This window comes from Culex pipiens, chromosome 2 (assembly GCF_016801865.2).
Source record: "Culex pipiens pallens isolate TS chromosome 2, TS_CPP_V2, whole genome shotgun sequence".
NCBI lineage: Eukaryota > Metazoa > Arthropoda > Insecta > Diptera > Culicidae > Culex > Culex pipiens.
The window spans coordinates 144,722,728-144,736,124 of NC_068938.1; the positions used below are offsets into that span (position 1 = coordinate 144,722,728).

The window sequence follows — 13,397 nt, forward strand, 5'->3', positions numbered from 1 at the left end:
GATAACCCATACAACAATTCGTCGGATGATTGATCCGTACAGAGTTTTCAGATAAGGGGAATCCGATTTCAAAAAGTATGTAAATATCACTTAAGTGGTCATAACCTGAGACAAGGTTGCCAGATCTTCAAAATTCTAGTCTTATTTTAAAGGTCTTACCGTTTACCTATCAAACGACATAATTTGCTACGAATTTGGGCCACTTACCAGATATATGCAAAAACACATTCTTATGCATAGCTTTTGAACTACTTATCAAAAGTTTAAACAATTCAAAAGACCCTAAACCAAGTCGGATGCGACTGGTTTGTCCAAAATCAGTTTTCAATTCTGAGTCAATAGGTATACATAAAGGTAGGTCTACGAGCATTCTGAAAAAAACGTTACTTAATCCACCGTAAGGTGGTTGATGCCTTCCTCACATTATTATAGTTTTAGTGGTAAAATAAAAATGTCCAACTTACAAATCCCTTCTCTCTGTTCTATCTTTTGGACGCGTTGTATAGGTATTTTATTTACGCATTCAAGGATGGGTCGCATGATTGTTCATTTTTCGAGTGATTGTAAAGCCTTTCCTCAGTAAAGTGAGTAAGACAACAATTTCTGATATTCACATTTCCCGACATTGACCCATTTACATTGTTTTGTCTTTATTTATAATTCTACGACTCCGACAGATCATGGCCTATCTACAATCACTTAGCTTAGAAAATTTCACTTAGCTTAGGAATTTGAATCAATGGAAATGAATCTGAGTTTCTACAATGGAAAAGTAATCAAATTAGAAACTGACGTTTGGTTTGGAAAATTTCAAAATCTACGGTAAGTTGACGTTTCCATATCAAAGGTAAACAAACAACTGCATAGCAACGTATATCAGCCCAGCAAGTTTTCTAAGTTGATTGTGGATGACGAACGTAAGTTGCAGACTTTCCTAAGTAACTACTTTACTTAGATGTTCTAAGCTAAGTGATTGTAGATAGGCCATCACCCGGTTACACATCCTACCAACCTATTTTCCATCCACGCTCCCCTCGTCGAGTGTTGTTTGTTTTCTCCATCAGAAAACTGTCAAAACAATCTTCGCACTCTCCACTGCAGTTCGTCATGATGGTCATGTCTCGATTAGATAGAGTGATTTTTCTCATTTTATGAATTTCTGGACCGTGGTGCATAATAGCTCATTGCTTCTGGTTCCCGAGTGCGTGACCAGCTGGATCTGATTGCCCGCAGTTTTTGGGTGAGTTTTGAGAGTTATTTGGTTGGGAAAAGGGATCACTCAATTTTCCTATTTTCTTCCTCTTTCAGGTGTTGTGCTACACTTTTTGCGGGAGCGATGTCACTCACGGAGCTATGCGGCTCCGGTGCCCACTGGCGGCTGCTGTTTAAGCCATCGACCGTTACCGGTCCATGTTTTCAGGAACTTGTTCCGGGTTGGCACGGGTTCTTGGCAGTAGATCACCACCGTCGTCGTCGTTGTTGGCCTGCATTGCGTCCGACGGAAGTAAGAGGCGCGGGGATTGAGGCTACAAAAATGTTGACCACAAGCCAGAGAAGGAGGCAATCATTATCAGGGGTTTCTATATCATTCTTGCACCGATGTAAAAATGCCCACAAACTGGAACAGGACCAGTTCGATAGTGAGCTACTGGGCGGCGTTCGGAACCAAGTCGACGACAATCTGCTCTAAGTGGACAACCTCTTGCTGGTGGCGGAGTGCAATCAGAACCTAAAGAACTAGCTGAGCAGCAACTGGGTTTGGACGGAACTGGGTGGTGCTGCGGCTACGAGACGATGACTCAGATTATTCCAGTTCTCAAACTAACGGTTTTCAAGAAAGATTGATTGATGGAACTCATGGATGAGATCAACATTAAAAAATAAACTTCATTCTGAAAAAGCAACCTAGTAATTCCGAGTTTCCTTTTTGTTCAAAGAAAATGTGGTTTGCGAGAAAACATCTGAGAGAATCAGCCCATGCATGAGGTCAATTTGGGGATAGAAATCCAGGCCGACGATGACGGTGATGCAGTTTTTGTAATAATCCAATGACGGGTCGCATAATGAATAAGTAAATCTTTCCCTGTTCCTGAGGGGAACACCCGTGAAGAGTATCGGGGCCGGTATTTACAAAGCGGATTCAGTGACAGTTTCTTAATCAACTTAAAGGTTGTCTTCCTAAGGTGTCTTGGTAAGGTCCAGTATGTGGCGATACACTACCTTCCCTTTACTAAGCAATCGAATCCAGAAGGGAAAAGATCACCAGTTGTGTTGGTCCGAGCCGGGATTTGAACCCCGACCTACCGCTTACCACTGGGCTACGTGGCTCGGTCAATAATGAATCCGTCCACTATTTTAACCAAAATATTCGGGATCAGGCTTTAACAAACAGTATTATGAAAACTTAATTGCAAATAACACGGCCTCAAAAAAGTGGATAAACAAAACTTAAGTGCTTATAACTTTTGATAGGGTTGTCAGATCTTCAATGTTTTGGGCTCGTTGGAGAGGTCTTTTCAATACCTTTCTAAAAATGTATAGCAAGAAGGGGTTTCTAACAAAAACCACCCTTTTTACAATCTTCTGAAATGTAGTCAAAATCGTTTTTTTAGCATAACTTTTGAAATACTTAACTAAACTTGCTGATTTTAAATAGAGACCTATGGGACCCCAAGACGGATCGAATGAGACCAGAACGGTCAAAATCCGTAAAGTCAATCCGGAGATAATCGAGTGACAATTTTTTTGTCCACCCACCTACACACATCCACACAGACATTTGATTGCAGAACATGATTCTGAGTCGAAATGTATACGTGAAGGTGGGTCTAGGTGGTCAAATTAAGAAGTTCATTTTTCGAGTGATTTTATAGCCTTTCCTCAGTAATGTGAGGAAGGCAAAACTACTGGTAACTGTATTATTGTCATGAGCTTCTGTTTCATTGAATCCTTGCCAAAATTTTTATCAACTGTCACCAATTTTGCTAAAATATTGTTGTATTCCAGGCTGAAACCAATATTGTTTAGTTTGTTTTGTCTCAGCAACAATGGGGTAATAGTAGTTTATGCAACAAGTTGCAAAAAGAGGTTTTTTTTTAAAAAATTATAAAATCAAGGTTTGCAACGAGTTCCTTACAACATTTTTTGCAATTCAGAAAAACACCCATTGAGTGAAATTTTGAATCAAATTTTCATGTATTTTGTCACTAAATCGTTTAAATAAAAAAATGTTGAAAAGTGTTACTTTTCGAAACAAGTGCTGAAATGGATGCTGAAAATTTTAACTTTTTAGCACTTGTTAGGAAAAGTTATACTTTTCAACATTTTTTCAAAGGGTGTTTTTCAGAATTTCAAAAAACGTTGTATGGAACTCATTGCAAAACTTGATTATTTCATCACTCGTCGTATTTATCCAACTCGGTGAACCTCGTTGGATAAATGTACGACTCGTGCTGAAAAAATCCTCTTTTTGCACCTTGTTGCATTAACTACTATTACCGTATTTTTTTTAACAAATAGCAAACACTTTAAATCTCGTTATAAATAAAGAGCAATTCCAGCTCAAATCAGGAATTTTTCTGGTACTTCTGTACCCGACCCTTTCCGATTTCAATTAAACTTTGTATACATGTTATTCTACGCTTATATAAGCCATTTGTATATGGAGCCAATTGTACTCGAAAATGACATTTGAGAAGGGCGTAAGTTATTTAAATATTTTTGAATTTTGTAATTTAAAAATTGCTGTATCTCAAAGCCATTGCATCGTATCAAAAAGAGGTTAAAAACAAACTTGTAGGAATTTGGACGGGTTTACTGAAAAAAAAATACACTGAACGAAAAATACGCGCCACTTCTATGAGATTTTTCAATTTTAAAGTTTAAAAGTTAAATTTTAAGGTGAAATCAAGATTTAATTAAGTTCAAAATTTTTGAACAAATAGCCTAAGATGTTACAAAAAGACTCACGAAAAATTCACTTTCCAGGTTTCTACCACACTGAAAAAAATATACTATTTTCAGTTATGAGCAATGTAATTCAGCTAAAATCTGTAAGCCCATATATCCAATTGAAATGCTGTCAAAGGGCCTATAGGGCATTTCAAATCTTTATACAACTTTTGAACTTCGGTAATTTGGATCACGGATGACGAACATGTTAGGAAAACAAAATATTATCATTTTTTTTTGTTTTTTAAGAATCGAATTGTTATAACACAGTTAAAAAAATAACTGAAAGGTTCAAGATTTGGATGGTTGAAAAATACCATTTGTTGGACGCAATTTTACCTCAATGTGTATGTGAAAAGTGAATACATAAAAAATAAAATTTGTTTTATTCAGTAGACCATTCAAATATTTTAAGTTTTAATCTCACCTGCAAAAATTTTGGCTATAAAGAATAAAGGAGCTTAAAGCTAAGCAGTATCAAAATCTAAGAACTTTTATTTGGCAACCTCGAACGACTTAATGTAAACTGTTACAGGTTTGACATTTTGAATTTTTGTTTAAATTAGTACAAATCTGGAAAAAAATACATTTTTTATGAAAAAATATTTCCGAAATTCATAGATCAGCTATAAACAGTTGCAAAAATGTGAAAATAATTATATTTTAAACATTTTTTTACACTTAATGCATCATTATTTTGGAAATCAGGCTTACAATAACAAATTTAGAATATATATTTTTTTTTAAATAAGTGGATAAATATTTCAAAAATGTGGTGGTTACAGAAAAATGATAAATTTCAAGGGGTTTCACGGAAGGTTCCGATTTTTACGGACCCTTGTCATAATCAAAGAAAGAAAATAAATTTGAAAATTGTTGAAGTTTGCAGAAAAGTTACATTAAAACTGTGAAATTATCGATCAATAAAAAATAGAAATTAATTTAATAAAAAGTTCACTTAAGCTCTATTTAAAATTTTCAATTTATAACAAAACAAAACATCATATGAAAACATACTGAATATGATTTTTTTTTTCAGATGAATTTTTTTTTTATCATCTATATGAAATTCCACTGTAAAAATTCAACAAACCCCAAATGAACGCGCTTGTGATGACCAGCCTAATTTGATTGTGCCCAAGGGCAACCACGTTTGCACCTCTACACAGCAAAAAATCCGATGGTAAAATCGCATGCAAAAGCATGCACATCACCTTCGTCAAAATAAACACTTAATATTACACACTGCATGTACATTTTTTGCAAACACAAAAAAAAGTTGCAACCGACGGGATTCGAACCCAGCACCAACAGTAAGGACTGGCGCCTTAGCCCACTCGGCCATCAGACCGATGAAAAGCTATAAGGATAAACGCATATATGAGCTTGACATTTCGGTCAAGTAGGTTTCCCATACTGATGGGCTACATATTTCAAGGTGTAAAATCACATAAAATTGCATAAAATAATGTAATATTCATTTTACACCCAGGCCTTTTACACGCAGCTGGATTACTACTTTTTTAGCTGTGTATAGGACAGTATCGTGGCATGATCCACACGTGCCACACACACGTGAGGCGGCGCGTAGGAGCTGTCGAAAGGGCGCTTTACAATTGATTAGTCCTAGTGCGCTAATTATTTAGACCAATATCACCAGTATACGCATTTTCGCCTAGGATTTAGTGGATAAAGTGGGTGTTTTGAGTGGGTTGTGTTTGTGTGTGTCATAAATGTTGATTGTGCAGAGTGGAAATTGAATTACGAACGTTGCGTTTGTACGTTTGGATCGCGATACTGACTGGAGTGCAACTGGATTTAGAAGGTCTCTTCGTGTGTTTAACTAGGTTTAATTGCATGGCAGGTAAATTTAACGGACAATTAGGTATCCTGTTGAATTGGGTCGTTCATTTCATTTTGTCAATATAATTTCTGAATTTATGGAATTACTATCATTGCCATGCAACGTGAACAACTTTGATTCCGTTTATCGAACGTCCACAACAATGTCCAAGTTATATTTTACAATCAACATTTCTCCAGAAATAACTTCAAATCAAAACACCCACACTGCCCTCGTCCGGAAAGATCTGCCAAACGTCGTATCATCTTTCACGGCAAGTTGCCTTGATTTGGTTCGTCATGGTTGATGGGTCTGGGTCTGGGATTCCCGACATCCGGCACGTTTCCCATGGAGATCATCGCCGGACCAAGACCAGGGTCATCCATTGGCTGCTGCTGGTGGTGGCTCGGGAGAACCATCAAATCAAATTTATTTTAGCTGTTTGCACTCGGATATCAAAACCATGTAAACAACAGGCTATAATTATGTTGGGTCCAATTGTTTGCCACAAGGCGTCGGATCGATTTCAGGCTGAATGGCTGTTCGAGCTGAAGTGGAAATGTCTAATGCTGCAATCCGAAGTGACAGACCGTAAGATTCTCCTATTGCGGTTGATTGGATTTGCTGCTTGGGAAATGCAAAACAATGATATGGAATGAAGTGTTGAGATATCTGTTTGAATAATTTTAGGTATCAAGTAGTTTCACTGATAAAAGAGTAAAGGCTTCCAATAATCGAATCAAGATATTTTTTTTCGTTGGCTTATTATAGATGGTTAAGCTCAATTACAACCACAACAATTCCCATAAATGACCTGGGAATATTGAATTCCAGATAGCGGTGGTGAAGAATTTACCTTTCAATTGCCAAGCCTTCAAAAAAATTGGAACGGTAATTCAATAACTCAACCGATCCGTACGATTTTTGTTTCCTGTGTTTTGTTGGGATGTCTAGATGATCCTTGATTTTGCAGAACTCAATTTGATCAAATCTGTAATTTTTGCGATCAAAAACATCGTTCCAACATCTTTTCTAGCACAATTTGTGATAAAAATACAGCAACATATTGCTCAGATACTAATTTGAGCGTTAAACAATACCTAACTTAGAGTATTTCATTAAAAAGCTATTTGGATAATTCTCCGCCAATTCACACAGCAGTTGCCCCGACCCCTCTTCGATTTGCGTGAAACTTTGTCCTAAGGGGTAACTTTTGTCCCTGATCACGAATCCGAGGTCCGTTTTTTGATATCTTTTGACGGAGGGGCGGTACGACACCTTCATTTTTGAACATGCGAAAAAAGAGGTGTTTTTCAATAATTTGCAGCCTGAAACGGTGATGAGATAGAAATTTGGTGTCAAAGGGACTTTTATGTAAAATTGGACGTGCAATTTGATGTCGTACTCAAAATTCCGAAAAAATGTATTTTTCATCGAAAAAACACTGAAAAAGTTTTAAAAACTCTGCCGCCCCTCCGTCACGAGATATCGAAAACGGACCTCGGATTCGTGATCAGGGACAAAAGTTACCCCTTAGGACAAAGTTTCACGCACCCATTTGTTACTCAATATGTTCTCAAAATTATTTTTTCAATACTTTGCCATTTTACGCTATAATATTTTTAAATATTTTCGAATCAATTACATTTTGGAGAAAAGTTTGCAGAACTGCAGTATCAGTTTTGAATCTATAGAGGAAAGATATGTCCAATTACGTGAAATGAAAATAGCTTTTCTCCAAAATTCCGGGAACTTATTCCCTTTTACACGATGACACAGCCTGAGCCTGACCATATTTTTTTCAAAGCGTTCAAAAAATTCCCTATAAGTTTTTCTAAGAAACTTTGAAGATTGGATCTCTCATTGCTGAGATACAGGTACAAAACAGTTTACTGTAAAAATCTGATTATTTTCAAAATTACATTTTTTTTCAAAAAATATCCAACACTGCCAAATATGTAATGCCCCTACTGGGTTATAGCTTAAAAGCTGTCTTTTTAAATCTTCTAATACATAAAATAAAATTCAATTTTCAAAAATTTTGTTATTGCATAAATCAATGTTTGTGTTCAATTGAGAAATAAAAAAGATTCAATTTTCTTAGATTGTTTCCAGATGACAAACCTACACTTACATACACCAAATTCATCAGAAATTCCTTTCTATATAGATATTTTTTTGAAGTTTTTTTTATCAATTTATGATTTATGATCCATCAAGTTTTCTAAACATATTTATAAATTTCAGGAAAATTTGTTCATTCTATGATTAGAATGTATAAAGTTTCAGACCATGGATCGAAACAAGTACTTTTTAAAACTTAAAAAAAAATTAATTCAGTGCACAGATATTTTGTAAACATTGTTTATAACTGATCAGAAAAGAGTAACAATATCATTGAATAAAATATGTAATAAGTAAATATTCAATGTGCCAATGCAACTTCTATTTAAAATTTTATTAATTTTCATAAATTAATTGATATTTAACATTTTTTTATTTTTCAGAGTGTTATAACTTTTACCTAAGTATTCCTGTTCATAACTACAACTTTGCCGAAGACACTGATACTTAGAATATGGCATAGCAATTTTGTATGAATAGTCCTTAAATTGGAAAAGATAATTGGTTTGAAAAATAAGTGATGCAAAATGGCCTATTTGGACTTAAGAGGCAGTATTTGTAAATATTGCTCGGTTTGTTCTAGAGGTCGTATCGAGGTGCTCCGATTTGGATGAAACTTTCAGCGTTTGTTTGTCTATATATGAGATGAACTCATGCCAAATATGAGCCCTCTACGACAAAGGGAAGTGGGGTAAAACGGGCTTTGAAATTTGAGGTCGAAAAAACATAAAAAATCTTAAAATTGCTCGCATTTCCTTAAAACTGCATCAATTCCAATTCTCTTAGATGCATTCGAAAGATAATTTGAAGCCCTTTAAAATGTGCCATAGACATCCAGGATTGGTTTGACTTTTTCTCATAGCTTTTGCAAATTACTGTCAAAAATGGATTTTTTTAAAACCTTAATATCTTTTTGCAACATCCTCCAACACCCATACTCCCATAGGTCAAAAGATAGGTAATTTCATGCACTAAGGATTATCTGGATAAAAGGATTTAAAGAATTATTTAAAAGGTTATTGGAAATAAACTTATAAATTTACTGTTTTTTTCAGTTTTAGCATAAAAACAAAAAGTTTGAGCCACTATACTGCCCATGATCGCATAAATGACCCATATGCATTTTCATCGTTTTTGAGTTAATTATGCAGTTTGTTTCAAAATCGTGTGCTCTTTCAGAAAAGCCTATAACATCCAGTACTTTGTTCTAGAAATCAGGAGAAAATCATTTATTGAGGTGAAAAGTCATCGATTGTGATTGAACACTCAATAATATTTTAACTGAATGAATGTACATTAGGGTGCCCAGAATATGGGACTTTTTTTCAAAACCTCGCTCCACAAGCTGAATATTGTTCCTTGAGCTATTTTAGGACTCTGGGCCAAATATGAGCAAAATCGGTCATCATTTACCCATTGATACTCGGAGGTGAAGTTTGTATGGGAAAAATCGAAAAAATGTATGGGAAACCCAAGTTTTTTTATGGTTTGGTCTGCACGGTGCGCTACTTCAATCCAAATATTCCCAAAAGTGAGATTCTTATTGAAAATTCAATGCTCTACAACTTTGTAGAACATACCAAAGCTGTAAAACTCGATCCTGAAAAGTTATTAGCGATTTAAAAAAGTCATTTTTGTATGAAAAACATTTATTTCACCAACTTTAGGCTCGGGTATCAATGGGTTAATCTCATCCAATTTCGCTCAAAATTTACACAGATGCTTAAAATAACCCAAAAAACCGTTTTTCGCTTGTGGAGCAGAGGGTCATTTTTTCTGGGCACCCTAATGTACATGGAAGAGAAAATCAAAATAAATATAAATTAAAAAAAAAGGAGAAAATCATTTTTTTTCGTGAAAACTTAACACGTAACCTTATGTAGCATAGCACAGCATTGGTGTCTACCCGTAGCTGGTACTTCGTTATTGACCAGGACCTCCAAAAATTTCTCCGTGGACCACAGATGAAAAGTAGGAACCAATCATCACCCCTTCGCGATTTTCAAATATCCCTATCATGCTGATCAATACCGACGCCGGCCACGACCAGTGTTAAGACACGGGGAAGTGGATGGGAATGTTAGTCCGATACTTGAGTGATGGGACCGCTAAATTGGCTGCGTCTCCGACAAAGTATCAAATGAGTTTTGAGGGGTTAGTAAGATGGGTATGAGGTCAGGATTCACTGTGGTAGGTGATGCGACCATAAGAAATTTGTTTATCTGTTGAAATTTTAAAAATCTTAGGCAGCCGGCTGCGGAAAGATACATAATTGATTATTTAAAAAGTTTTTTAATCGAACGCGTGCCAACCGAGCAGTATTGCTATGGGCTGGACTTATCAGTATATTTTTACTGTTTATACGATAACGCGAGTAAATTTTAAAAATAGTTATTCTTCATAAAATGGAAAGTTTGATGAGTTAATACTAAAACTGCCCGTTGGAATACATTTTTACAATCAACAAATTTGAACTACAAGAAAAGAGGACACCACGTAACCGATTGTAATGAAATTAAAACAATAACATAAACGAACTAAACCGGCGGCGGTAGATAATATGACCAGATAGTGAAACATAATCGTTGCTTTCCGATCTTCGACGCTAGAAGAACTTAATTATAAACTCAATCCCGTAATTTTTTACTTCTTACCGTCGGCGTGCCATCCGAGCAACGATGCTATGGGAAGGGCTTTCAAAACGAAATGAAATTCAACATATACACGACAACGCGAAGCCTTCTATCAACAAATTCTAGGAACTTTCACTACTTTTTCGCGGATTAGCGCGCGATTCGCCCACCGATCTCTCCTACGAACACCACATGACTGATGGCCCAACTTCCAAGGCACGACGCGACACCTTTTTCAATGAATTCCAGAATCTTCTAGCACTTTCAAGTGGATTTTCGCGCGGTGATTCGCCCACCGATCTCCCCCACGAACACCACACGACTGATCACTTAACACGTAACCTTATGTGTGGGACAAACTTCAAAAGCGTTTTTCTCAGCTTGCTGTTTTTGCATATGGGTCATTTATGCGAACATGGGCATTATACATAGTTAATTGAAATTAACTATTTTTATTTTTTAAATCACTTCGACAAAAAAAAACTTTCAAAAATTCAAAAAAAAATTCTCGTGTTTATTAAGTTATTTGTAGAAACTTGTCATCTCTTTACTGTAAAAATTTTGGCACATGGAATTTAATAGGAACTTTAATGTACTTTTCGAATCTGCAAATACCCAGATGGGTTGTTTTTTCATTTAGAACACAATTTTTAATTTCATAATTTCGTAATTTTTAAAAATTTGCAGGGTAGCATTGTCACACAAAGTGGTAGAGCAGACAATTACAAAAAAAATGATACATAAACATACAAAAATTGCTTGTAACCATCACGATTTATCATGATTTAACGAAAAAAAGGTTTGGGAAAGTAACTTTTTGCGTTTCTCTGTGTTTCGTCGTTCGTGTCTGTCGCGGGTGACCTTGAACGGCCATGATCAACACATCCAACTTTTTAAAAAGTTTTTTTTTTCAAAATCGTGATAACTCGTGATGGTTACAAGCAAACCCCTTATGTTCGTATATATTTCAAAATTTATGTAATTCTCTGCTCTACAATATTAATACACTCTAAAAAATAACCCTGCAATGTTACAAAAAACACGAAAATTTAAAATGAAAAACATACCCTTCTGCGTTGTTGCAAATTCGAATAGATCATTATACTTACTTTAATATTACATGTTCCAAAAGAATTACAGTCGAGTAAAGAAAAATTGCCAAATTTTGAAAACTATTTTTGTATTACTATCGATGAAAAAAACGTTTTTTTCGGACTTCTAAATACGCAATCAAATTGGGCGTGCAATTTTTAACATAAAAGTCCATTTGAAACCAAATTTCCATATCATCACAATTTAAGGCTGCAAATGATTGAAAAACACGCCTTTTTTCGAATGTTAAAAAATGGAAAGTGTCGTTCCGCCCCTCCGCCATGAAATATCGAAAAATGAAGCTCGGATTCGTAATCATAGATAAAAGTTACTCCTTAGTACAAAGTTAGACGCAAATCGAAGAGGGGTCGGGGCAACTGCTGTGTGAGTTGGAGGAGAATTACCCATTTTTTGTTGACTGCTTTTGTGATTATATTTTTCTTGTTTTCAACTATTTTTGCAATAATTTTTGATCATCAGCGTTAGAATTGCACCAAATTGCGTTAAATTATAGTCTTGGGGCAATGCTCTAGGCTGCTGCGATAAACTTGATACCCTTTCACTTGAAAATTAAGGCATGATTGTAAAAATGTGGCCAAAGTTGGTCGAAAACAAATTTTTGTCTTAACTTAAAATTTTATCTGTTTGGAGATTAAACTGATAAATTCAGGTTTGCTGGGCTCAAAAAAAGATTTTTATAATTCTTAAATAATATTGTTGACTATCGTTGACCATGACTGCAATTTAAACCCTCTACAAAAAGCAAAACTTCTCTACTCACCGACAACGCTCAGCGTGACAAAGTAGCTGCGCACGGGCTGGGTCGAGATCTGGCACTCGTAGATTCCGGCGTCCCGCTTCTGGGCCCACTTGATCTGCAGCGTCCAGTCGTCGGTGTTTTTGTGGTGCGTCGCCTGGAAGCGCTGGTCCGAGGTGTACGTGTAGCTGCCCACCGTCAGGATGTGAATGTCCCGGTGCCGTATCCAGGAGACCTGTTGGGCCAAATGTCGCCACCCCCCGAGGGTTGTTGTTGTCGGCGCCCAATTCCGGTTCGGAGATTTTTCGGGGGTTCCGGGTCCAATTATGGTGTGTGCGCGTGGAGGTGGAAAAAAGGAAAAGTTGAAAAAAAGGGAGACACATGATTGAGTAAATATTTGGACGAGTTCAATCGGTGACACGTGGCCACTTGACAAAAGGGCGGATAGAAAAAAAGTGGATTTTTTATTTGGTTCCGGCACAGTGGAGCGGATGTTTGATTGGGTGGTTGGAGTCAACATGGAAAGCAAAGGTCAACCCTGTATTTTTTTACCTTTTTGAAGTCATGCTGAAAGTTTCATCTAAATCGAGACACCTCGTTACGACCTGGTCCATTCCAACTAAATCTTCAAATCTCAAAAGACATCACCCTTTCAGCCAGACAGCACTAATCAAAACGCCATGAATAATTAGTTTATTGATTGGATCAGACTCATCAAATTATCATGGTAGAAATAGCTTTCGCACCCTTCCCCAATTCCCAGGAACTCTTTCCATCCCGATGTTTGCAACCTGTTTGCTCGAGCTGAAAAGCTGCCACGATTCCAAGCTTCAACGGCTTCGCCCCAAGCTCCCCAAGGAGAGGAAGGAAAAAGGTAGACGACGACGACAAAGTCACACAAACGCTAGACGACGCTTTCGCAGAAAAGCTGAAAGGAAAGTGGATCTCATAAATTTTTAAAATCCATTTTAATCTAAGATTTTGATGAATGGAATTT

General features: G+C 36.3%; 2 protein-coding genes across 3 annotated transcripts in view; one reads left to right on the forward strand and one right to left on the reverse strand.

Annotated features, from left to right (window-relative positions):
- Positions 1 to 13,397, forward strand: part of LOC120423628 (protein yellow-like) — a 564,570-nt gene that overhangs the window by 307,716 nt on the left and 243,457 nt on the right. The gene's annotated exons all lie outside the window — the stretch shown is intronic.
- LOC120423630 (kin of IRRE-like protein 1) overlaps positions 1 to 13,397 on the reverse strand; it is a 366,108-nt gene that overhangs the window by 63,137 nt on the left and 289,574 nt on the right. For both annotated transcript variants that reach the window (XM_039587499.2, XM_039587498.2), the window contains exon 3: positions 12,425 to 12,635. In XM_039587499.2, the coding sequence (XP_039443433.1) occupies positions 12,425 to 12,635 (211 nt within the window). The remainder of the gene's footprint in view (positions 1 to 12,424; positions 12,636 to 13,397) is intronic.